This window comes from Corvus moneduloides, chromosome 6, assembly GCF_009650955.1.
Source record: "Corvus moneduloides isolate bCorMon1 chromosome 6, bCorMon1.pri, whole genome shotgun sequence".
Classification (NCBI taxonomy): Eukaryota; Metazoa; Chordata; class Aves; order Passeriformes; family Corvidae; genus Corvus; species Corvus moneduloides.
This window is the reverse complement of record NC_045481.1, coordinates 38,896,936-38,922,908: the sequence shown is the minus strand read 5'-3', so window position 1 is coordinate 38,922,908 and position 25,973 is coordinate 38,896,936. Positions and strand designations below refer to the sequence as shown.

The 25,973-nt window shown below is 37.1% G+C and overlaps 1 protein-coding gene across 11 annotated transcripts in view; it reads left to right on the top strand.

Moving 5' to 3' along the window:
* Window positions 1-25,973, top strand: part of PHF21A (PHD finger protein 21A) — a 135,239-nt gene that overhangs the window by 14,524 nt on the left and 94,742 nt on the right. For 7 of the 11 annotated variants that reach the window (XM_032113378.1, XM_032113384.1, XM_032113386.1 and 4 more), the window contains 3 exons: window positions 16,392-16,432; window positions 20,196-20,331; window positions 24,549-24,581. In XM_032113378.1, the coding sequence (XP_031969269.1) occupies window positions 20,278-20,331; window positions 24,549-24,581 (87 nt within the window). In that variant the 5' untranslated portion in view covers window positions 16,392-16,432; window positions 20,196-20,277. Of the gene's footprint in view, window positions 1-16,391; window positions 16,433-18,254; window positions 18,345-20,195; window positions 20,332-24,548; window positions 24,582-25,973 lie in introns of all 11 variants that reach the window. The other 4 variants (XM_032113381.1, XM_032113379.1, XM_032113382.1 and 1 more) reach the window with 2 other exon arrangements.

Sequence of the window (25,973 nt, the reverse complement as noted above, 5' to 3'; positions counted from 1 at the left end):
GGCCTGAGATCCAAACAGACATTGTTGGCTGGCACTGCATTCTTTAGAGAGAAGACTTTAATTCTTGTTCTTTGTATTGCAAAAGAAGGCGGTTCTGCTTTGTGTGGAAGTGTCATGGAAATGAGAAGTACACAACTTCATGAGAACCGTATTGCACTGGAAGGATCAGCCTTCATCATCACTAAGATCAATGGCTTGGAATTGCAGGCAAATAGGCATAAATCTGGAGATATCTGTACAGTTGTCCAGTTGTTCCTCCATCTCCATGAAACCTAATGTGTGAGAAGGGAGGAAGAGGAATCAAAATACCTGTATTTTGAAATAAGTGGGAATCAACTGAGTTTTCCTGTGTAATAGTTGAAGAAGTATGGGTAGGTATGGGAAAAGAGCAGAAACTCACCTTGAACTTGAGAGGAGAGCAAGAGGATGAGCATTTGTTTTTTACTGGGAGCAGAAAATGTGAATGAGATTTGAGAGGAACTGTTTGGAGCTCTTCTATACTTTATCTATGCTTGTGTTTGCTCTCAATGAGACATGGAGCACTTGAGAAGAAAACTTTCCGAGTTATGTATCAGGAAGACAAATTATGCATGTGTGATGGGTTTACTGGTGGGATGGAGAAAAGAGAAATGTTGTTCCAAGGATGATCAACAGACGTACTGAAGCATGAATAAACTCAGTACACACACGATTATACCTTCTTGTATTTCTCTCAGGAATATCAGCAAATTCAACCTGCAACACTGAGCCTATGTCAGTAAGGAGTGAGAAAACATCTAGTAAATCAAAAGTTCCCAACTACCAATAAGAGTGCCAACTTCTTTGAATTGTTAGTTTGTAGTGCTAGTTGTTGCTGGTGTAGTTTGCACAAATGATCTCTAGGATGACAAGGGCATTGTGTTGCTGTTTACTTTCAGCAGGACCAATTTCAATGCTATTACTGGTCTAGATGATAACTCCCCCTGAAAAACAAAATGAAAGAACCCCAAACAAACCTATGTGATTCTGCAAGGAGAAGGTTATTTAAATAACAAAATTATAATTGCCTCTATGTGAGATGAAGGGGAAAAAAAAAACATAGCCTGAAATTCTTATTTTCTTGTCTTTTTATGTGACTTAAGAGATTTCTGGTGTCAACTGGATCTTTCTCATATAAACTGGATCATGGTCAGCTTTCTCAACAGTGTAGATGAGCAATAATCTCATTGAGGCAGTATCTGCGAGTTCATGAAACTGCTCATAAAGGTGCTTCTGGGTTTTTTGCATGTTTTTGTCCTTGATACTTGCCATGTTCCTGGTAAGGATGATATGCTTATTGGGTATGTTCAACTTCGTCTTGCTGCCTACAGCAATACTGGAAGGTGTTATATACTGGACACTTGCTTTGTTTTCTAGACCTGTTGTAATTTTGGGCTTTAGAAAATGAAACTTCCCTGTTTCCCACAGATTGAGACCTGCTTGTTTATCCTACATGGCTTTCAGTTTGGCTATCTTCAAAAGCTCATCTGTCAGAAGAGAAGGAAGCTGACAGTGATGACAAGGCAGACATTCACCAAATTGTTTAGGCAGTGCTTTCTAGCAGGATTAGCAGTACTTCTAGCAGAGTTCTGTTTGATGTTTGTCCTGGGCCTCAGCTTGAGCTTATGTATTTTCTGTGACAGTAGTACTTTTTCACCTAGACTTCCTTATTAAAAGGGAGAGCATCCTGCACTCTTCCAGGGTCAGGCAGGACCTGAGACAAGTTCAGTTTTCTTGGAGAGAAGTCAGACATTCATCTACATGTTCCCTTTGAATTCATTGGTTCAGGAGATCTTTCCTCTGGTCAGCTGGGAGGATGCCAAATCATTGCCAGTCTTAAATGGGTTTTGGCAGTTTTCGCAGCCAACATCCATGGCTTATGTTTAGTGCTGCTTTCCAACTTCCTGAGTCTTTCTCAGTTAGAAGGGACTGCCTGAGTCTCCTTGCATTGACACCCTGACTGGTGAGGGGCTTGGAGGAGAATTTTTCAGCAATCTGGTGGGTTATATAAAAAACTCTATAGTCTTGAATACTTGCTCATGGCTTTATTTCAGTGTTGCATTACATTACACAACAAGCATAAACCAGTTTGATTTCTGTTTCGGAAGTTGCAATTTCTGCTTTTAACATTACATGCTTGAATTATAGCCTGGTTTATTTACCAGAAAACCAACCTCCAAAACAAACCCAAGACGTACACCAGCATGGCTGCTCAATGTGATTAGACATAAGAACTAACATACTCTGCTGGACCAAATGTCCATCTAATCCAGCATCTTGCCTTTATCAGTGTCTAGCAGCAGCAGCTGACTGAACAGTGTAGGAAATGGGTGCATTCTGTCAGCCACTGAAATATTAGCAGTAGATTTCTGACAGTTGTTTAGCTGCTGTCTGAGATGGAAGCTACATTTGGGCTATTGCACTGTGAATAGCAACATCAAACTATTTATAGGTGAATTTGCTGCCTTTTTGAACTAATTTATAAATATCTGTGGCTTACACAGTGTTTCACAGCAGCAAGTTCTGTGCAGTTTACCTGCATTTTCTGTGTGTGTGATCGGTTGATGGAAGAAAAAAATAGTTTCATTTGTTTAAACATGCTCTGTTGTTGTCATTCCTCTCTGTACCATTTCTAGTTCTCCCCTTTTTGAGATGGAGCAGCCAGAATTATGTGCAGCATGCATCACAGCAGAATGTTCCCTGTTTTTTCTCTGTTCTGTTTCTAATACCTTCTGAGATTTTTCTCTGGCTTCTTGCTGCTGAGAGTTGAACTGTTTGCTTGCGGTAATCTTGAAATCTTTTTTGTAAGTAGTCATGCCTAGTTTCAATTCATCGTTGTGTATTAATAGCTAGATTATTTTTTCCTCTGAGCACATTATTTTGCACTTCTCGACCTGGGACAACAAAATGACAAATGAAAACCAGTCATTTGGTATTATCAGATCCCCTGTAACTCTCTGAAGTTTACTTTAATTAAAACTATCTGCAATGATGAAAAGCATCGCAATGTCTGCAACCTTCCTTTTTGCCAGATCAGTTAAAAGTGTGTTCACAGACTTAACACTGATCCTTGTTGTGGTAACTTCCCTGCTCTTTGGCTGTTTAGTGTTTTCTTCCTTTTTTTTTTTTTTTATATTTTATTTTCTTTATTACTTTTGTGTAGATCCTCTCATGGATTTTACTCTAAGGTGGTGTGAGGTATACAAATGGGTTTGGTTTGCTTCCTTTTATTTTTGTAGCAATATGGTGTATGAACCTTTTGGTATTTGAAATGTAGGTCTTCCAGCATCCCTTTTCATTTGCTTTGAAGTTGGATGTCCAAAAGCTTCATTTCATTAAGATTGCAATCTTTTATAAGAATACTTGGCAGAGAGTGTTCCTTAAAAATGTGAGGGTTTGTGTTGGGGCTTTTTTTTTCTTTGTATGTGTGTGTGCTTTTGTTTTCTATGTTTTGGGTTTTTGTTTAAATGACCAGTGCTTTGTAATCTTAGTATCATGAATTATATCACCTTCAAAGGGTGATATAATTCATTCCTGCCTCTATAATTTGTTCCTACATCCTGCCTCATCCCAGCCTCTTTTCTTCAGTTCTTTTCTCTTGCAGTTTGTGGAAGTCCTTGTCTTGCGTTTTTAACCAAGTCTGTGATGTTTTTACTATGATCAGCTGTGAGTTTATTTTTTTAATAGATACCAAGAATCCACCGCTCATCTCATTTTGTTATCGTGGTAGAATTTTAATTTTTTTTATTTGATACTCTGGTTTGAAACTCAAAACTTCTCACTTACCTAGCATTGGTATCAATGAGTTTTAACGCAGTTTGACTGTCAGGCAAATGGCAGGTGTTAACTTCCATAGGTTTGCTCCTTGTCTAACTAGACTATCTTAATTTGATTATGGGGCAAATTTGTATTAGTTAGTTGAACTCTTAGGCGAATGGGAACAGGCACTTCTCAGAGAAGAAATATTGCTAGAAAGTAATGCTTCTTTTGAATATTATGCTTCTATATATATGAATTTACTTTTCCTTTGCTACTCTAAGTATTGATTGGATGTTAAATAATTAAACTCACACAGTAGTGTGTGAATGTTCATTCCTATATCTGGAGGGTAGGAAGAAGGGCTACAACAGACACTTCTGTCTGGAAGACTCCTAGTCTGGAGGACAAGGAGACTAATGTGTCATGTAGGAACATGCAGATGTGACATCCAGACTGTAACTCGACAGAGGATATTCAAATGAACTAGTTCAGACCTTGGCAACACATGGCAGTGCTGATTTACCCGCTGTAGGAATTGCATCCTTTACTTCAGCTTTGCTCAGTGTGCATGGATTATACAAATTTTCAGATATCTAGATGGTTTAGGTTATTGTTGGGGGAATCAATCCTCCTTCAACTTCTTGCTATTTGTAAATGCCTTTAGTAATTTGAATTACAATTTTACATTATTGTATTCAGAAGCTCTTAGCACTCTGTACTCTTGTGTGGGTGCATGCAAGTTGTGGAAAAAATATTTTTTTAGTAGGTTAGTATTAAGCTGTTGTGGAATTTGAACAGTCTGTAGTGTACTGTGGGACTGCAGCAGGAACTTAATAACTGCAAAAAGTTTAATTCATAAAGATTACTGTAACCTTGAATGCTTGAGTAAGAACTTCGATGCAGATTTTTAAAAAGCAAGACTGACAGTTTTTGATGTTCGTGAATGAGAAGACTGAATAATGTGTTTTGGTTTTGTAGCTCATGAAGTTAAGCAGCTGAAGCTTGCTTTGGTTGTCAGTCCCTAATTGGACAAAGTGTTGTTTTGTGTGTTGGTGAACAAACACTTAAAACATACAAAGCCAAGAAATTAATACTTGCATTGTTATAAATCAGGTATCATTATTTTGTATTTGGAAGATGAAACTCTTAAAGTGACTTGACAGAGGCAAGCAAATGAACTAGTTCAGAAATTGGCAACACATGCTACTGCTGATCCCAGGGTCCTTTGGTCTGTTCAGTAAACAACCATTCCTGTCCTCTTCAGAAAAAAAAGTATTTCTTGCCATTCGGCCCTCTTCCAGGACTGGAGCTTGTTGTGTGTATGAAAGGATGATGTACAAGCCTCTTCCCCCACAGAACTTGTGCCAGATGTTATGTGCTTCGTAATGCAACTTCAGAAAATAGGGCTGAAATAATTGAAATTCTTACTGTTTCTCCAATAGATGATTTGAAAATAGGCCATTTACCGCAGGTTAAAATGACAAGAGGGACTGTTACTCACTGGGAGTGACTTCTGAGACATTAAATACCTCTGGTTTTAGACCTCTTTAAAATGGTCATGTTCGTTTTCAGGAACTTAAATACTTTGTCTGGAACAAGCATTTTTTTTTTTTTTTGCAGCAGCAGAGGGGACTGAAAAGGGTGTGGAGAGTGGTATCATCCTTCTTTTCCTTCCTTCTAGGGCAGGTGTTTTTTGAAAGACAAGGGACTGAAACAAAACTTGTAATTTAGTTGAGGTATATTGTGCAGAAAGGAGGAAACAGCTGCTATGATTAGAAAACAAATCTGTAATGGAGAATAGAAAACAGGTCTTTCCAAGGTGTGTGTATGTAAACTTGTTCTCACTTGTCCAGCTTTTTTGTGTAGGTTGTTGTCTAATAGTGCTTTAGGACGCTGTCATAAATGTTTTATGTATCAAGTGTTGTCAGGGTTTCCATTGCAATGAACTAGTTAAATCACTGTTTAAATAATTATATATATATTTTTAAGAAGTTGTTTATACTCTGGATTGTCTAGAAAAATCTTTTCTTTTTGAATCAATGTGAAGTGTTCCCTGGCAGAAACAAACTGGCGATTATTTATTGTTTCGTTTAGATATTTTTTTTGAGTGTGGAATTACATTTTTTTAAGAAAATAATACAGTCAAACAATTTTTGCCTCCAGTGTTCAGGTAAAGTTTGCATTTCTGTACTTACCTCTAAGTCTTAGTGGTTTCTAAAGGATTTTTTGTGTGTGTTTATTTATTTGTTTATTTAATGCAGTATTCTGATATATGTTTGACCTCCAGAAGCTTACCCCTTTTTGTTTGGCTTGGTGAAGATGAATTTTGGGAGTTCATCTACACTGTAGTTGATGGTGTTCTGTTTCCCCAGTAGTTTTATGTCAGTCCCATGAGGCTGTGTTGCATCAAGTGGTTCACCTGAGTGTCATCCAGGGTAAAGCTATAAGAAAATGTGGGTTTTATCTCACCATTATTCCATCTTGCCTGAATGAGAAAGTTCATGACTTATAGAGATAAAACTCTTTGTCCTGAACCTGAGTGTTGCAAAGCTATAGGGTAGATTAGAAATCCCAAGAGCAGGAAAATACTGCTTTAGGTAAAGTAAATGGCTCAAAGTAGTTGTCAGAATAGGACTACCCTGGCAGAAGAATCAAATTCTCTATAAAAGAACTTCTGAGGTACTTGGGCCACAGCTTATTTTATTTAATAGTTTTGTATGAAAATAAACAGGGAAATAATGAATTGGTGTTGAAAGAGAGGAATGTGTGAATATTCAGCAGTGTTGGACTTGTGTATCTGTTGGGAGAAAGGAAAAATCCGAATATTCACAGTGCTCAGCAGGAAGCAGGAAGAGGAGATTTTCTTCCTCTTAGAGGTGTGCTGTGAAAACAGTGATGCAGCCTGGCAGATCAAGTCCTGTTGCATTCAAGGAACAAAAAACAACAGCCGACAATGGCTCAGAAGCTGCAGGGTAGCTGGTGTAGTAAAGAAGGAAAAAAATTAGGGCCGATTCTTGCACAGTAAATTGTGATGCTGTCGTCTTTTTAAATACAGTCATTACTGCTGAAGGAAGCAGAGAGAAAAAGCTGATGCTGGAACAATCTGGTTGTTAAATCTAAGGGAAATAGGGAGAAGGGGTGGACTCCTGCTCATCTGCAGCAGAACTGCACACAGAGCCTACCTGATTTAGGCCTAGCGACAGTGCGTTGGAGGCCTTGGGAAGGCATATAGCTCCGCCAGTGTGTTTTGTCAGTGTGACGTACTTGGGAGTGTGTACAGCCTGCATGCTAAACGCCAGTGGCTGCCTTTGACTTCGCTTCTCACAGTTCTAAGAATGTAATGAAATCCCTTCTCACTCACGCTTTTATTTTGGGATGGAGGGGGAGAGAAAGGAGCTTTCAGTATTCTAGTTAGTTCAGAGTTTGAAACAAGCGTGTTTTACCTAATTCTGTTTACTGCCTTTTTATTTAGGCTGTGTGTGAAACACGTTGATACCTTTACGTGCTCTATCATAATTTATCCGTACACAAAACCAGAAACTCGTGGAAACCCTATTGATCCTTATCTAATTAATCTGTACACAAGGAATACAGTACTTACTGTTAGAAGGTCTTATGCTGTTTTTTTTCCCTTTTTAAAAATTTTTCCTTGCTGGTCTCTGTGCTCAGGAGATCAGGAGTACCAAAATGACAACATGGTTTAATGAAATAATAGCTGGTGAAATTGAAATAAGTTTGGCTAAAAAGTGAATCAAATGCAAATATAGAATGAGAATGGTTTTTACTGAGTGTGAGCAGGCTGTACTTAGAACAGATGTTGTAGTCAAAAGGAGAGGAAAATGTGATACCTGTCTGGTAGCAGCAGAGGGTCCCAACCACCTTTTCAGAGTTCAGAGCACCCGACAATCAGCAGAAGTCTGAGACTGTTTTACGTAGAACTTTGTGAAATGAAATTCCTGTATTCTTTCTAGAAAAAAATCACTTTCAGCACATGAGAAGCATTACCTTTTTCATCTTGTTCATAAAATCTGAAGACAGATTAAGAAAGAAACAATTGTTCTTTTGATGCTTTTTTCATGTGAACACTTGTTCACTAACAAATAGTTTTCATTTTGTCTTTTGGCAATTATTTAGAAGGCTAATGTATTAGAGCAAGTGACCTGTAGTGTTGTAAAGGCAAGAATTTATGTATAGTTTCTCATTTTGAGCCATATCACCTTCTGTTAAAATGGAAGCTCTACGTAAGATGAAACAAACATCTATATTCTTACAAGTATTTTTCAGTACCATAAAGTACAGAATATGCAAAATGCTCTGTCCTGTACCAGTATAGCACACTGGAACTCTGTAACTGCTGAAGGAAGGAAGGAAGGTCTCCCTTCGGCTGCCAGCACAGTGCTTCTACTGCTTAAGCTTGTGCATGATGTTCCCCCGACCAATCTGTGAATCACTTCAGCTTTTTGTGGAGTGTGACACCCCCTCGCCCACTATTCCCCCCAGAAAAACTGGGGACTGCTGGAGGTAGGACTTCACAGCTGGAAGAGAACATAAAGGAGAGTGCCTTGGTCAGCTAGATTAGCTGCCTGTGGGTGTGTTATTTAGCCTGCAGGCTAAATGAAAATAAAGAAACTGGAGTTGAAACTATAGACTTTGAGGAGAACTAGGCTTCACTTAGGCCTCTTGATGTACTGGTAGTCTAAACTTTCCTTGTGCATGCTTGGCAAACTGTCATTTATGTTTCATGGACACATTGAGACGAGTTTTACTGAAAGTACAGCATCTGATTTTGAAAGAACTTTATAAATACAGAACTATAAAAGATTACGTGTTATTTTAAGGTGCCCTGCCATATAATCACTGATCACAATACACCTGCATTTTTAAATGTTTGCTTGTTAATTACATGTGTACCTGGCTTCTATCTGATGTTTGTGGAACAGTAACATCAGCAGAAGCTTGTGTAGCTAATCTCCCTAAATCTTGCACTGAAAACCTCACTGCTGCTCCTTGTGATTCTCAGCCAGTGATATTTTAAACAGAAAGCCCTTGTGATTGCAGGGCTTGTCTTTTATTCTTCATTGCAAGTGCCTGTTCAATTTCTTTGTTCAACAAATTATCACATTTTGCTTTTTTATTTCCTAATTTTAAAACGCATTGTGTAATTGTTTGTTTCCTGTCTGTTGCATGCAAGTTGCCCTTCATCAAAATGCATTTAACACGGATTTATTCACTTAACCAACGCTCCCTTTAAGTAGTTTTCACTATACTTCATAAGCATGGAAATGCTGCATAGATAATATATAAGGTAGAAGGAAATTCGGGGTCTTTAACTGGAGCCCTGCTGTTCTGAAATCTCTTGGGGAAAAAAAAAGTCCAGACTCTTGGGATTCTGTATAAATGTAGTATGAAGTCTTCTGTAATGCAGAATAATCTTACAGAATATGTGTGCTCACTTTATATATTTTTCAAGGACTACCCAACATAAATGTATGAACTAATTTATTTAATCTTTCAGCTTAGTTCTTTCAGTTGTTTAGTCACAATATTTTGCTTTTCATTAAAACGCTAGATTTAAGAAGACTTTAATTGATTTGCAGTCACTCTGTGCTAACATGAAAGTGAAAGCTTCCTTTTACTTGCTTGTGTTTTGGACTTGCACTTTCACTGTTTCCTCTCTAAATTCTGGAAGAATGCTTTGAGTCAAATATACTTCATTTATCCTGCTTTCCCTCTCAGAGAGCAGAATCTCTTCCTTCCATCTCCACTGAGGAGACGTGTGTGGTTTGCCTAATTTTATTCCTCATGTTTAGTGTTTTCTCTCTTAACTTTTTTTTCCCTTCACTTGTTTGGCATTTCCCCCTGCTGGCCGACTGCGGTAACAGCACCTCTTTCCCCGTGGAAATGGAAGGCCAAGGCTGTCCTTGAATGTCACGGCTGTGTGGTTGAGGCGTTGGCTGCTCTTCTGACATTTTTTTGATGTCCTCTGAACGTGTCTGGCAGATAGATAAAATTCAAAGAATAGTCTGTGCAAGCAGGATGTGCACCTACCTGAGGTTCTCTGCATCAGAAGTGCAGTTGCACTTCCAGTGACAGTCAGAGATACCTCTAGTTTTGCATTTGATTACTGCAGTCTTGCAGCACTACCCAGATCATCTCCTTTGTGCTCTGGACCTCTTCCCAAAACTCTTAAGGCACTTCTGCCTCACTAATGCATCATTCCCACAAGCCAAACATAAAGTGGGTTGCTAGAAGGGGAAAAAGGGTTTGGCACTCAGTAAGAAATTTCTCCTTATGTTTAAAAGGATAAAACCAGAAATCAGAGATCCCTCCCTTCTTAATGGAATTTCAGGGGGGAAATTAATAGGTACTGGGGTAGGGTTTTCTTAATTTTTTCTTGTTCCTTGCATCTTTGGTTGTTAAATCAGTTACTAGGATTTACCACTTGTGTTCTTTCTAGAAAGAGTCTTCTCTCCTCCTCTCAACTCCCTCTCCTCCCCTTTTTCCCCTCTGTCTCTGAAGTATGAAAGGAAGGCAGGAACTTCTTAGTGACTGGAATGAGAAAGGTACAACACAGGTTAAGAACAACAGAGGTTAATAAACTGATTTTGCTCGACATACTATTAAAAAACCAAAACAAAACCATAAACCACAAATATTCAAATAGCTTCCCTTTGCATTTCTTACAAATTTTGAGACCAAACAGTGGCCTCTTACAGCTAGGAGGTGACAGCTCCTTCTGTTTTCTGTTGAGCTTCCATCTTACTTTCCTTCCCAGTCGTATATATACTTTGTAAATAACTTGAAAATAATTCAAAAAGAAAAATTAGAGTTTTAAGACTTAACAGATTAACTGACATATTATTGAAGTTAAATTGTTAAACAGTGTTTTCTAAAAAAAAAAAATTTAAAAAGTTTAAAAACCACCCGTGTTTCCAGCAACTTTCCGGAATGTCAAATAATGCAGCAAAAAATTTTTAGAAATAAATGCCAAACTCTGCCTTCACATCGTGTAAATATTTTAATTTTGCAAAAATTTCCTCAGCTCCCTGCTTCAAATATGAAACTGTGCTGTTACTGTTAGTAAAACGTAAACTTGTAGATCTTATTACTACTGGGGGTTTTCTTGGTGTGTGTTTAGCTAAACAGTCCTTCTAAAAAGTAATTCACTGAAACAAAAGTCCCGGTCATACAACTTTTTTTACCTGAACAAGAATTTAGCTACACTGCACGTAGGATGATTTTGTGTGTTTCTAAAGCCTGGTGAATAGTAACTCACTGAGCAAAGTGACGCTTAGTGGTTCTGCAATATTAGAACTTCTGAATGCAACAGTGCTGTAAAACATCCCTGTACACTGGTGTCTGGGTAAAAAAAAGGAGAATTTTATTGATGGTGATTTTGTGAATGTTAGGATTAGATGGGGAGACCTTGCTACCAAGTCGGAAAGAACATCTGCCAGGCTTACTAGTGGTCATAGGTTAGAGAGGCTTTTCTGATTCAAGAAATAGACAAAGACTGTGCAAAGAAGAGAGGTTTGTGCATGGGTAAAAAGTGTAGAGCCACATATCTTGGATCTGCTCAAGTGACAGAGATGATTCTGAGATTTTAAAACACGTTTGTGCTAATTTTCTGCTAGGCCAAATGTAGTTAATCATTTTGCCAGAGAGTGTGATTTCATACCCCATCCCACCCCCAAGATGCTAGGAAAGACTGCGTTCAGGAAGAGTTACTAATGCCCGACATATCTGTAGTCATAGGACGAGAGCTAAGAGGGTAATCTTCAACTGTTTATATGTGTTTGGTGCCATGGCAAGTTTTGGTTGATATTTTAAAAATCTATTAAAAAAAAGTGAAGTGGTTTTATCTTTACACTAGAGATGGTCTTTTAAACTGTAATGAGTCTTCTAGCTCATTTTCAATGTGTTAAATATAGTACTGCTTCTGCAAAGACAAATGATGGTGTCGCACACTTCTATTTAAACTTAGTTTGATGGTTTTATGAAGTGTTTCAGAGAAGGTGAAGCAATCTATCCCCAAGTGAAGTCAGCTTCAGGTGTCTTAAACTCCAATTTGCATTTGTTTCATGGCGAATCATAGCAGCAGAACTTGGAGATAGAACTGAAGTTTGTAGTTTGAATCCTGTAAGTTGTCTGCATGCATAAGCAGAAAATTCAGGCTCCTTGACCAGTTTAGGAGGAGTTATTATATGGGGATAGGGAAGGAGGAAGAGAGAGCAGTTGTACAGATGGACAAACTGGAAGGCATGGCTTGTACACTTCAGTGCAGTCTCAGTTATCTTGAGCAATGTTGTTGGTCCCTTTACCACCTGCCTGGAATGTGTGACTGGGGCTGACTGGGAATTCTCCCAGCTGCAACACAACAGGAAGATCAGATTCCGTGTGCTGGCACAAAGGAGGCTTGTTTTTATCACAGAAGCAATAGCACCAGCACTGCTAATGATAGTCATTGAAACATGAGCCTTATAATAATTTATTTTGAAATTGGTTATATTCCCTATCTGGCCTGTGTTTGGTCTTCTTAAGACTGCAGAAATCCCACCCTGTTAAGGAATATGAGTTGCTGACTTGAAAATCACAGTAAAGTATCTGCTATGACTTGTTTTCTTAGAAGATAGAGCGCTCTCTACATACAGGATATCATTCAAATATAGGAGGAAGAGCTGTTGCTTTGAGGAGTTCACAACTGAAAAAAAAAGTCCAGAGAAAAAATTCTGAATCCCTTCGGTGTGGTATGTATTTTGTGTGAAAAAAAAAAAAAATAATAATGCTTTACCCTCATATTGTAGGGCAATTCTCTGAAATGCGAAAGAATATCAGTCTCACAATTGCTTGTGCACAGCAATTACTCCTTTTTTTTTTCTGAGTTCATTCTGTGCACTGAACAAGACTAAGATCCTTTTTGCAAAAAGTAAAATGTACATAATTAAATATTGTAACACGATATGAATGTATAGAATCCCATGGTCTGACAGTAAACATTTGATAGCTTCTAGATTTAGGAAATATGCAAAGAAAAAATTGCTGAACATGACATTTAATTCTTCCCAGTTTTTTCAAGTGAGTCTCTGGTTACAGTAGCATAAACTTTATTGTATAACTTGAAGGTAGTAATAAGTATCTAATTGTTATAATCAGACATCTTAATATACAGATAATTAGCATTTAAATAGTCTTAAGCCTTTGGGTGCTGTATGCTAAAATGTTTTCACCACCATGTGTTCTTCTGATGTCCTCAGGTGCTACGAAGCCTTAAACATAGGAGTTTTGAGATCTTAGTTTTCATAACAGTCCCATGAAATGAGTAACTATTCTTCTGATTCAAAAACTTCAGTAAAAATCTTAAAGTTGAATTGCAGAATATGATTGTTTTGGCAATGGTGTTTTTTTTCCTTGCATAAGTTGTATAAAGTTATTGAAAAGGTTAAGAGCCTTTTCCAGGAGCTGGCATGGGTATTACTGCTGTAAGTATATGTATATGTCAAACTACCCTTGTTAGTAATATTAACATTGGATTCTTAAGTCAATCCCACTGAGAAAAATGTATTTCTAAAAGTGGTGTATTTGGTTAATTCTAGTTTTGATTGAATTTTTGTTTTAATTAGTGGTGAACGTAGGTAAGCATTTCTCAAGCTTTTTTTCTAATCGTAGGTCATATATATATTTTGGGAAGAAGACAGTGCTCTTAATTTGACTCCCAGACCTGGGGTTTAAAAACCCCCGAAATATTGCCGAATATACTGTAATAATCTGAGAGTTAACCTTGCAGGTTCCTACTTTGGACAGTTTACAGCATGTTTCTAGAGCCTTCAAAAGGCTGCCTCAGTAAATTGGATAGCTGAGATTTTGTGATACATTTCTGCTATTGAAGTTCTTGTTAGAAATCCCTGTATAATGCTAAACTCTTCAGACTTCTCTATTGATATGAGTGATTGTGAGCTGTCTAATCTTAACTTTCTAATGTGTTTTGTAGTGAGAATGAGAGAGGCAGTGTGAGTTTCTATATGTACTTTTACTGTGCACAAGAAATTATTTCATTTCTTCTACAGAGCAGACTTTATCTCTTTTTCATTAATACTATTCTGTGTTGGTTCCCAGTATCCACAAATGCAGGAGTTGTCAAGAACCAAAGTTACAGATTTAGTTGGTCATATGCTGTTCTCAACTATAAAAATGCTAAGAACAGTTGAAAACATAAATCTGTTTAAGATGCTTGGGTTTACCAATCTTGGGTGTTTGATCTTCATTTCTCTGTCTCAATTCTCTATTTAAGAAAACTTGCCTGTATCAGGCACAAGTTTTTCTGTGGCTCTCATCAGTCTGCTGCTTATGAAGAAATGACTTTTTTATTTGTCCTAGGGCTTAGACGTTGAGTTTAAAAAAACATGCAAACCAAAAGTTCAGAATGAAAAGAGATTCAACTGATACTTCATTCTTTGTGCTTGTCCTCTGTACTAAATGAGGCAGGGATGTTAGTAAAAATAATATACCTGCATGAGGGCAGAATTTTGTGTTGCCAGAGGTTTAACATTCAAAGATTAACCTGTTCTAAATGCTTAAGAAAAAGCCTGTAGTAAATTATGTGCAGAAGAGGATGCAAATGTATTTCCATTCCCTATATAGGTCCTCTGTAAGTGACTTCTCCAAGGCAACACAGTAGTTCACTTGGATAGTCATGATTAAACTCCTTGTGTTCTAAACTTTGTCCTTCGGAGCTCCTGGATTCTGAGTCTGGGGTTGCAGCAATATTAAATGCAATCTGAAGGTTTGTAACTGTGCAGCTTTTTTCTGCAGAGCTCCATCTTGATGGAACTAGGGTCCTGCTATGGAGGCGAGTGTCTGTGTAGGGGAGAAAAAAGGAAGGAAGGAACAGTTGCTGTTATTTTTAAGTGACAGCTTTCTTGTCAGGTTGTGTGTACTCGTGCTACAAGTAAATTGATATTTTTCTGTTTTTAAATAGAAATCATGCTTATTTATTCTAAGACTGCATTTGCAGATGTGTAGCGCTGACTGTTTTGTTTAGCTTTCCGAAGTCAATATCTAGACCAGTGAGATTTTTTTAATTATTGGTTTTTTATTAATAGCATGGATGTATAGTTGTAGTTGCTTGTTGAAGAGGGCAGTTAGTGCTTGCATGATGAAAGGGCTTCCTCTGTAGGTTTCTGGACTAATTAAATGACTGATTTATAGTGGGAGGTGGAGGTGACAAGTAGGATTTTAATACCAAAAAGAAACAACTAGAAATTGAGAATAATACCTGTCTCCTCAGCACCTTCAAAAATGAAGGTATTTAAAATTCTGTGGCATCCAGAGTGAATGTACTTACTTTGAATATAACCTCAAAATAGTCCGTACTTCCCAGTTCATAACCGATCGTGCTAGCAGCTGGATGTTATGTAAACTAACCTGAAATTGCTCTAAAATTAAATATAGTCTAATATTTTGTGGTTCACAATGCACAGTAAAAATCGAGACTAGGAAACTGACAATACTGTCACTGCCAACAGTAGGCTTCCTGTTTTCTTTTCTGCTCTCAGTGGTCATAAGCACCCGGTTCTGCTGGTTGGTAAATGAAAACTTCTCCACTTGTGCTGGTCTCCAATGAGTGAGAGATGATTGTAGCTTTCTATTGCTGATCTTTTTATAAGGCTGGGGCATAAACTTCAGCTCTATGATGACTTACGTGTGGATAGAAACATCGGCAAAGATCTTGTTAGCTGTGAAGTTAAAGCTTAAAATATGCTAATATTCTAGTATTTTCCTAGAAAATTTGGAGTATTTTGAAGGCTTTTTTTTAGCATTAGGCAAAGTAATTGAGCAAATGAGTTATCGTTTATATTATAAGTATCTTTTTAGAACTCTGACTCATGAGTTTTTTATGATTCATATGGCGATTTAAGAGGTATTACCTTGCTGTGCTACTGAATGTTCTACCTGTGACCCAGGCAGAGTAACGGGCAGTGCCTCTCCTCGGCCTCCACACTTCATGTCCCACCATATTGGCTTACACTGCTGTTTGTTTCAGTCTCCAGTAGTACTCTGGGATTTGAGCTCTAGTGACTCTGCTGACCTACCACCTGCTCTACCATCTTTGGGTGTTAGTGTAATCTCTAGCAGAGCTGCTGGGCAAATGTCTAGGGTGGGTAACCTTGTCATATTTAGCTGTGGCAACTGACAGGGCTTACGATATAGATTTTAATAAATGTGGTAGAGAGAAGGTCTTTCCCCCATGGGAGGAGGACACTGGCCTTGCATAGAACTAGAAAAATTTGTACCTATAATCGCTTCTCCCCCTAGTGACAGTAATAGTTTGTATTTTAATACAGATTGAAATTGTAGGTGTCCTTAGTTTTCCCTGCCACATCAAACAGATTTTCTTTCAAAGTGGTGTTTTATAGTTAGTTTCAGCATTAAAAAAAAAAAAAAAAAATTACAACCTCCCTGGAGAAAAACCAACCAAAACCCTCTTTCTAAAATCCCAACCCTTCCCTATCCAACTTTTCAAATATTTGAATTCCTTTTTTTTTGTTTCAAAGTCTAGTTAAAATATTTGTAATTATCTTTTTTTTTTTGTTGTTGTTGTTGTTTTTCTTTTGTAGGAGGGGGTAGAGAGCTGAAAGGGATAACTTACTCAAAACTGGTAAGTACTTCTTCCCAAGGCTAAAATGGCTTACCTAAGAATAGATAGTATGAAGATCTGGTATCTATTCCTGGAAAAGTTTGATAGTTACTGAAACTGAAATTCTATCCATTCTTATATTCAGAAATTAAGTCTTAAAAAGTAAATGTTATTGATGGAAGCCCCAGTCTTGTAAATAAAATCTCTGTAAGGCTGAGATTTGGGCCCAAGGGTCTGTAAAAGGGCATTTAAATTCATCTGCTCAAAAATAATAATATTAAGTTGGTTTTTTTTCCTGTGTAATGTGAAAACCAAATTTATTTGAAGGGATTTTTGGCTCAGAAAGACTTCTCTCTAAAGTTCCGAGTTATTCAGAGTCCTTCCGTACACACAGAAGGCATTCATGGCTTTGTGTGTGTCCTACCTTTGTTTGTATAAATATATATGCCTTGGCAGCTGTGTTTCTAGTGTAACTTCCAAAATAGCCGTAGTCTAAATAGCATTGTGATATTTTAGAGTTTCCCATGTAGATTGTATTTAATTGAGATAACAGAAGTGTGAATGCACTTATGTGATTGTTGTAGAATTTAAGGTTTCATTCAGTTTTTGAATATTTAAATAGCCCATATGCAGTGCATTGGGGCACTTATCTGAGTATGAAATTATAAGTCTTGAAGCAACCACTTAAGAAATAAGTGATTATTGGTAATAAATGAATGCCAGCAAGAAATTGAATGGAGGACTGCTGCCTCCAGTAGTTGCAATCCATCCAAAAATGCCTAATTTACCTCTTGCTCAGTGCTCTTTCTGACTGAGACTTGGAAGTATGTCCGGATGTACAAGAGATGTATGCGCTCCTGAATCCTGTGCTTTCCTTTTGGAAATTACTGATTCTGGCATTGAGCAAGGCATTTGCTTGTTTTCACTTAGAAATAATGGGATGAAGGATTATTGCAGGCCAAGCCACCCATGCAATTTCAGTCATCTACAAGCTTTTTATTTGAAATTATTCCACTGCCATAGGAGTAAAGGGGAAAATGTACCATGTTCTATGATTCATCCAGAGATGCTTTTACACCTCTTCGAATGTGGTACTATAGGTAGTTTATAAGGCCACCGAACTAAGTTTTTAAATCTTCCCTTTAAGTTCAGTCTAAAAGAATAAAAGTTCAAAAATACTGAAAATTTTTGCACTTGCAAAATGTATGGCCACGTAAGTAGTTTTGTGCCTCCTCTCAAAGGAAGTATGAGCAATATTTAACCAGATGCCCTGATAGATATTTATAGGCATTATTCTATGTAAACCAGAAAAATGCAGTTTAGGTTTTGCTGGATGTAAGGACCGATTCTTTTTTTTTTGGGGGGGGGGTTGTGTTTTTTTTGTTTGTTTGTTTGGTTGGTTTTTTTTACTGTATTTTTTTTTAACATTGGATAAGCATATAAGGTCCTTTCGGGGAATTCTAGGCAGGGATAACTAAATAGTTACTCCTGCTTGCAAGGAAGGGAAGCTGCAAGTGTGTGTTCTAGAAAGAAACAATTGTATATATTTCCTATTCATAATTTGGCAGCTTGACCAAACTTTTAAATTAAATATATTTTTTCATGTTTTTACCCCTATAAACATAGCTAGGCTGAGCAACAACTGAGCTAGGCTGAGCAAAGCAGTGTCACTTTTTTCTTGAACCTCTTAAAAATTAATTTCGAAAAATCTTGCTAGCTGTTCAAGGCATAGATGCAATTAGCTTGGATTAGTTTTTATGAACCATCAATACTACAATTTCTATCTGTCAAATTAAGTTGTGCATTAATAGAAGTAGCTTAATCTTTATATGTTCTTTTACAGAAATTCTGTGTCATATTTGCCAGGAACATGTATTGGACATTACAGTTACATATATTTAAGTGATGGATATTTTTTATATTCTCAGTTGAGGTAATTGTTTTGCTGTTCTGCACTCAACATTGAAGTTAGTGTGTTGCTACAGAGTGATACGAACTATTCATCATGTGTGCCTTCTGATTTGTTGAAGACACACTGAGAAAGAAACTGACCTTATCTGCCTGTATCTTTACACTGAAACTGAATTTCCAAGGGTCAAAAAGACTTCTTGCCTCTGTAGTGGGTTCCAGTTTTCATTAACCAGTCTCCCACGTGGTTTTCTGAAGCATGGCTTCTTTTGAAACTGCAGTGGTAGGGACTTGAAGCATGCTATAATTGTTTTTGTCAGTGAGTGGAAGTAATAATCCATGATTCTGTTTTCTCATTACTGTTTGTGGTAATAGGACAGGGAACTATATGTAATTTCCGTGTATCCCTTGATACAGATTACAATTTTATAGAGGCTAGTGCTGCAAAGGCAGCTGTTTTCACTCATCTGTGTCACATGTGGGAGAGGCCCTTTCGGAAGGTCATTTCATGTGTTGACTAGAAAGTTTGATCAGGCTTTTGTTATTTAAATAAGCAACTTTAGGCTAACAGCAGACAACACTGATGAAGAGTTTAAATATAATGCTTTTTAAACCCCCTTTATAGTCTTCTCTTTTTGTAACACATTTCTGTTTGAAAAGATAAATGATAAACAAACAAAACAAAACACACACCTTCAACCTTTTTATTTCAGGAATTCACAAATTTGTCCACTACTTCAGTTTACTGTAGTGAGACAACATTAAAATAAAATTCTTTAACTTATCTGAGTTACTATCTTTTTACAGCCTGCATGTTTAATCTAAGATGTCAGGATCCTTTTGAAAGCACTGTAGTCTCATTAGGAAGGCCACAATACCTGTGCAATGATTGTGAGCAATTTTCAAAAAATAAAAAATTAGGAACTATTTTAACTGCAGCAATTCCTTAATTGTGGTGTCTGGATGCAAAAGTGACTGGAAAAATTGCTATATAACGTTTTCCAGTGACTTTCATGTGTATGTATTTATAGATGTTTTTACACAGGTTGCCCTATGATTTGAGCATATGGGAATCTCAATCCTGTTTCAGAAGCTGATACTGTTAACATATTTCTGAACAGAAATCTCTTGTCCAGTATTCAAGGCTTTTAGAAGTATGTCTGATAATGCTTTTCTATGTCAGAGATTGGGGGGATTAATTTGTTTGTAGTACAAGTGAAGATGGTAAACTTTATACTCATGATCTACAAGTAGATTTCCAAGATTAAAAATATTTTAAAGTTAATCTTTTTGAACTGTCTTGTGCTGTTTCATATCACTCTTCTGTCCTTCAGAACAGATTTCAACTGAAATTACTAACTTGGCACAAACTTTAGGCAGTGGGTTATCAATATATTAATGTTGTTCTGTTAGATAACATGCACACTGTCCCATCTGAGAACAGCTCTATAGTATCATGGAAGTGTGTTAATGCAGTGCATTCAATTTAACTATTTATTGCAGTTGTAGAATTTTATTCTCTAGAATAAGTTTTCATCTACACAGATTTTTAAAACATTCTTGGTAGTTAAATTTTCTAATTTAATATGCAACTGCAATAGGATATTTGTAGGAAATAGCCGCCTGCAAACTAAGATAAGGGATAAGTATGTCAACTTTGGGATATGTGGGAAGTAACAAATTTGGCTAAATGACTCCAAAGCAGGCATTTTGTAGAGCCTGCAGATTTCTTGTGTTCAAAAGACTGACTGTGTTTAGGTTAGAAAGCTGCGTTTGAGTATAGTTCACTATTGAATTCTTGTTCTGTTAAAATCTTCTTTTCTCAAATTCACTTTTCTCCTTCACCAACCAAAACAAAACCTTTATTTTTCCATAGGACTGGTGTTAAGGAGGAAACCAGAAACTAAAGGCACTGGAATCAGCAAAGACACTTCTAGAGAAAGTGGAGAAGGTAGAGAATGGAGCTGCAGACTCTACAGGAGGCTCTGAAAGTGGAAATTCAGGTTCACCAGGTAATTTATATTCTTTCTTGCTTTAGAGCAATAGCAGCATTAGTACTGCTGACAGTATTACTACTAATGGGAACATTAAGCAATAGCACTACGACTATAGTAATAATTGTTTTATAAGCTTGAAACTACTTCAGAATTTTATACTCTGCATTTTGACCTCACCACCTGTTGTTTTTTGGCAAATGTGAAAGATCTACATATCAAGCTGTGGGTGGGGATTTGTTTTTTTTAGTATTCTGTAGCAGTAATAAAAACATTCTGAAAACCATGTTCAGCTGCTTCTGTCTGGAAGGTTTTTCTGATGTTCTGAAGCCACCTTCAGTATTCAGTTTGCAATGGAGGAATATGGTGGAGGAACTTTGAAGTGAAATGTATATAGTGCTGCACAGTTTAATCTGGTGCTTCTCTTCTGGCATGTTTTCTACTTTAGTAGCTTCTAAACTATATGTTTGATAACCGAAATGTTGTAGTGCTTGGACTCTGTAAATGTTTACATGTTGGGTCTTTGTACTAGTAACCTGTTCCATACTACATGGCAGTAGGGTTGCCATTTTTGTTACAATGTTTTCTTGCCATTTTGTTACAATGCCAATGAGGAACTATTAAAAATAATGATAATAAAACCTAATTTAGTAAAATAGGAGGATATATGCATATTAATTCTTGGAAGAAAATTACTACAGCCATAGACACAGACTAGATGCCAACTTGAAATATTAAATTTAACAAGGAGACCTTCTCCAAACACAGTTCTCCAAGTATTTATGAAGATCTTCAGATACCTGAAACTCACAACTGTTACACAGTAGATAAAAGAAATATATGATGTTACATTGATCAGTGTAGTCCATCATATGAAATTTGGAAAATGTTTCAAAATTACTTGGTGGCTTGTCTAAAATGTGATCTGGATGGCTTGTTCTGTACTTGCTGCAATGATGAGCATATTGCTAGAACTCGAATGGGTGAATTAGTAAAATCAAGCTATGTCTGCTTTAAAAAAAAACAACTTAGAGTTAGGGAGGAAAACCTGAAAAAGCTAAGGATGGATTTCCAGAACTATAGATGATGAATATTTTGTTCTCCTCAGAAACTCCAAGGCCTTTGTATTCAAAACTTCAGTGAAGTTTTTTTGTGGGGGTAAGGAAGTTCAGAAATTACCCATGGTATTTTGTTGCAGACATAGAAATGTTTAAGGCCAGTAAGTAATTTTTTCAAGTATTAACTACTGTAAAGCAATCCAAATGTTAATCATGCTTGTATGACAGCGTTTACCTCTTGTGTGCATCTTCATTCCCCTTTATGCCCAAGTGAACCAAAAATTTTAAGACTGTGAATTTTGAATAATCTTTGGCATCTGTTCATAATGGCACTGTTGAACAGGAAATTGTCCGAAAAGACTTTTTTTAACATCTTAAAGTTGGTGGGGCTTTTTTACTTTGTTTGCTTTAACTTTGCCCAGTTGTCATTAAAAGTGAGGTCTGCACAAGCATCAACTTTAATTAAATTCGGTTTGAGTTGGTGAAACTAGAAAAACCATTATATCAGAAGGTTGTCCTTTTTAATTCAAGACACTCTATATTTCTGTAATTAAGGCTAAGAAAAAGCCTATATGTTTACAGTGAAAAATAACACTTGCAACAAAACGTTGGGTGCTTCAGTAAAGGTTTTGCCGACCGTGCTTGTGTGGTTATTGCTTGCCAGTATGCGCACTGATAGAAATGAAACTGGTTGGGGCACAAAAAAGAAAAACAAATCTTCAAATGAAATGCTTTAACTTTTTTGTATAGCTCTGAATTTTATAACCTAAAGACATACAATATGTTCCTTCTTTTTACTCAGGATTTATAGAGAATTGTCTCTTGTCATCCTTTACTTCTCTAGTATTTTTTTTTTCTGAGGACTCTCTAACAAAGCTTGCCAACGCTCACACAGTCATGGTTTGTTGTCCCATTGGATGTGGTAGACAGGTGTCTGTGATGAACATAGGGAATTCAGCTCGGCACTGTAGCCAAATCCTCCCAGCTTCCTGATGCAGTGTGTTGCCTGTGGCTGCTTACGCTGTGGCTGTACAGGTGATGCTCAGTATGATGGTGATTTTGTTTGTAGAATAGCTCCTTGGGTTTTGCCTCTTCTGTTTCACTTCCAGAAGTCTGTTGGAAGCTTTCATAATGCTGCTTTGGCAAAGTGCATCTTAAACTACTACCAGTAGGGACCAAAAAAAGGTGTTAGTTGTTCAGAAAAAGCTACTTTTTTGGTTTACTTTCTATGATCAGAGAATCCACCATGAATGACATCTGACAAGATTATTTCCTGTATCAGTGTACAACTTGAATATTCAAATGTCTTCCATGTCAAGGCTATATTGCTTGTCCTGAGAAGAAATGCATCAAGTCTAAGTAGTTCATTCTGCTACTGTGTTGACTTAATTAAGATTATTCTGAAGCAGTTTGCTCTTCATAGTTTTGATCACAAGAGGTGTTAAAGGACTTATATTTAGCTATTCTTACAGAAGGGTTGAGTTTCATTGATGATTCCTCAAGCTGATGTGGGGAAGGAACCTAAAACATCCTTGTTCTTCTCTTATTTCATGGCAGAAAGATCAGTAGCTTTTAAAAATACCTTAAATTTAGCTTATATTTGAGGTCAGTGCAAAAAAAAAATTATTTTTCCTTAGAATTGTATGACATAGTACTGTGTGATCCAAAAATTTAACAATGTTTTATGAAGAGTTTACAGTACTGACTGTATTGTCTTATGACTGTGTCTGCAGGAGCACTTTATATAAAAACTAACAGATTTGTTGCTTGTCAAGCTCCAATGTGGCAGGAAGCACTGAGGAAAAATAAGCTAAGTGTGTTCCTGTGATACTGAATGGCAGCATGACGAAACAATAATATTCAGTGTAGATAAATGCCAAGTGATGCACTGGGAAAAAACTGGCCCAGTTTTACATCTGCAATAGCAGGCTGTGAACTGGCTGTTGGCACAGTGGAAGGAGTTTTTGCAGTAGAGAGTACTTGAGTGTTTTGTGTAGTTTTAAACTTTGTTTCCAGATGATAGAGACAAACTAGAGAATTTGTGCATGAGGAGTCTTTCAATCTGAAGAAGTGAGGACTGATGGGGGAATATGTGGTGTGGAAAAAATGTAAGAAGGAGCCGGATAGAGAAGCTGCCTTTGAATCATACAATGTTTCAAGTTGGAACTGATCTGTAAAGATCATCCGGTCCAGGTTCCAACTCCTCTTGACTCAAGTCAGCTCTGGTTTTCTGTAACCATATTAGTCCCCATACTTGCATTGTAAGGAAACAGATTCAAAAGAAAAAGGTGGTCATCCATTTACATAAGAGTCCTGTAATTTAACTTGGGAACTTACTGTCACAGAATCTAGAATGTTTTCCTGGTTCAAAAAGTAATTAAAGCAGATCAATGAAAGAAATGTGTGTTAGTAGCTACTAAACCTAAGACATAATCTTTGAAGACATTAGAGATGTAAATTTCTACAAATTTACCAAAAAAGATAATAGGAGTTTTTTGTTTGCGTTGTCCTCTTCATTCTGGGCTCTGGTTTTCTTTGGTAACTTTCTCCTTGCTTAGCAATAGACAACATTCTCCTGCAGCTGCCTGAAGGAAGTGAGGGAGGAAGAATAGTGAATGGTAACAATCTGTCTGTTTTCTCTTGGATGTGGACGGCATCTTTCCTACAATGATCTCAATCTCTCTCTCTGAGGGAGAAAAGTGGCAAAGATACTTCTGAACATAGGTCTTCCATCTGGTACAGGCCAAGCCAACACACAGGCAGAGCTTTAGTACTTGAAACATTCTGCCCTTGAATATACAAACAGCTTTTGTGCCCGCAGCCGTTATCTGTGGTATGTGTTTCTTGTGACTGCAAGCAAAGAGGGCAGTAGTTCTAGAGGAGACACAGCTATTAGATTATCTTACCCAGCTGGCTTAAATTGTCTTTAAAAAGCATCATTTGTTCAAGAGCTGTTTAGGAGGAGCAAAAGTGATGGCTGAATACAGTACTTTTACTATATTAATAAGAATGGGTTTGGAAATGTTATAATACTGGACTCCAGGCTTTGCTATTGAAATGTTGTAAACTGAGTATTTTGCTTTTACAAAGGTTCTTAAAAAATACTGAATTTTAAACTGTTCAACAAGATTCGTAATGAAAATCTTCATTGTATTGTTGCATCTTTTTTCTTTCTAGAAATTGGTTGCCCAAATGAAGCAAGATCCACAGGTAACTATTTATTTTCGTATTGGATTAATTCCATTAAAAATGCAGGAAATAGCAGTGCATGAAATTTGAGGATTTTAGATTTCTAGATCACCTTCTTCCTTGCTAACAAAGTGTTTAGAAGAAAACTTATGAACAAGTTTTTGAACAATGACCGTTGGATTGTTTAAAACAAAACCAAAATTCTTGCCATTATGGAGCCTTTTGCCTCATGCATATTCTTAATAGTCTAAATCAAGCGACTTTTCTGGGCTATGGTGCCGTTCAGATGTGCAGTAAGTTTCTGATTCTATTGGAAAATGCTCTTTATAAAAGCCGCCATTATTAGCAATCATTTTTTCCCTTTTTGGGAGTATCAGAAGGCTCACCGTACAAGAAGAGAGAGGATATTCTGTCCAAGAAATTTTGTCCAAACAATATAGCTTAAGCTTGTGTTCAGATTGCCTGTCTTGGGTATCTTACCAGCACTGTAGTGTCCATAGAATGGGCACTTGGCCTTGGGAAGTTTCAGAGCTACTGAGGTTAGATAACTGGACTCCTTGCATAGACAGCAGAAGTCATCCCTCTCCCAACAGCTGCGTAAGGTCCCTGGGTTTTCTTGTACAGCAGTTAAACACTCCAGGATGCTGGATGGGGAGTTCTGTGGAGCTCTCAAACCAGTCTCAAATGTTGAGTAGAGGGACAAAGGCCGCTCACTTGAGGTTTGCTGTTAAGAGCTCCCATCCCCATACAATAGTAAATGTCCTGTAATTTTCTGAATGTACATTTTTTTCTGAGCTCAGTGAAGTGAGAAGACAGCTTTTAGTAACACTCAGTTAAACCTCTGACAGGGAGGGTTAAGCAGGGTGTATTGAAAAATCTGTTTTTTTAAACGTACTTATTCTGATGGGATTTGGGTAAGATCTGCTGCTCTTATTCGCTGGTCAGGTCTGCTAACAATTAGTCTGCAGAGCAGTTTGCTTTCAGTTCATATTTGCTGAAAGTGACGTCATGCTGCAAGCAGCCATGCAAAGTTCCTAGAGTCAGGAAAAGTAAATCTGGTCCCTGTTTCCACTGGTCTTAATGCATTTTTATCCCAGATTATTAGGTAGAATCTAAAAGAAGGGAGGATGACAGGGCAGTATCTGGTTTTGCTGGAATTGGAGACTATCTGCAAGCTGAAATCAAAATGCATTTCAAAATTCTATGGAGGAATATAAAAATAGGGAATATGCATGAAGTTCCTGTGATGATATTAGTCTTATGTTTTAATATTTCTTCTTAGCAGACTAAACCTGCATAATCTAGTATAAAAACTTTACAATGTAAATGAGAACAAAAAAAGTGAGAAAGGAAAAAAATTAAGGAAAACGTGCTTCCCTGTCATGTTTCTGCAGAGCTTTGCAGGTTTTAAAC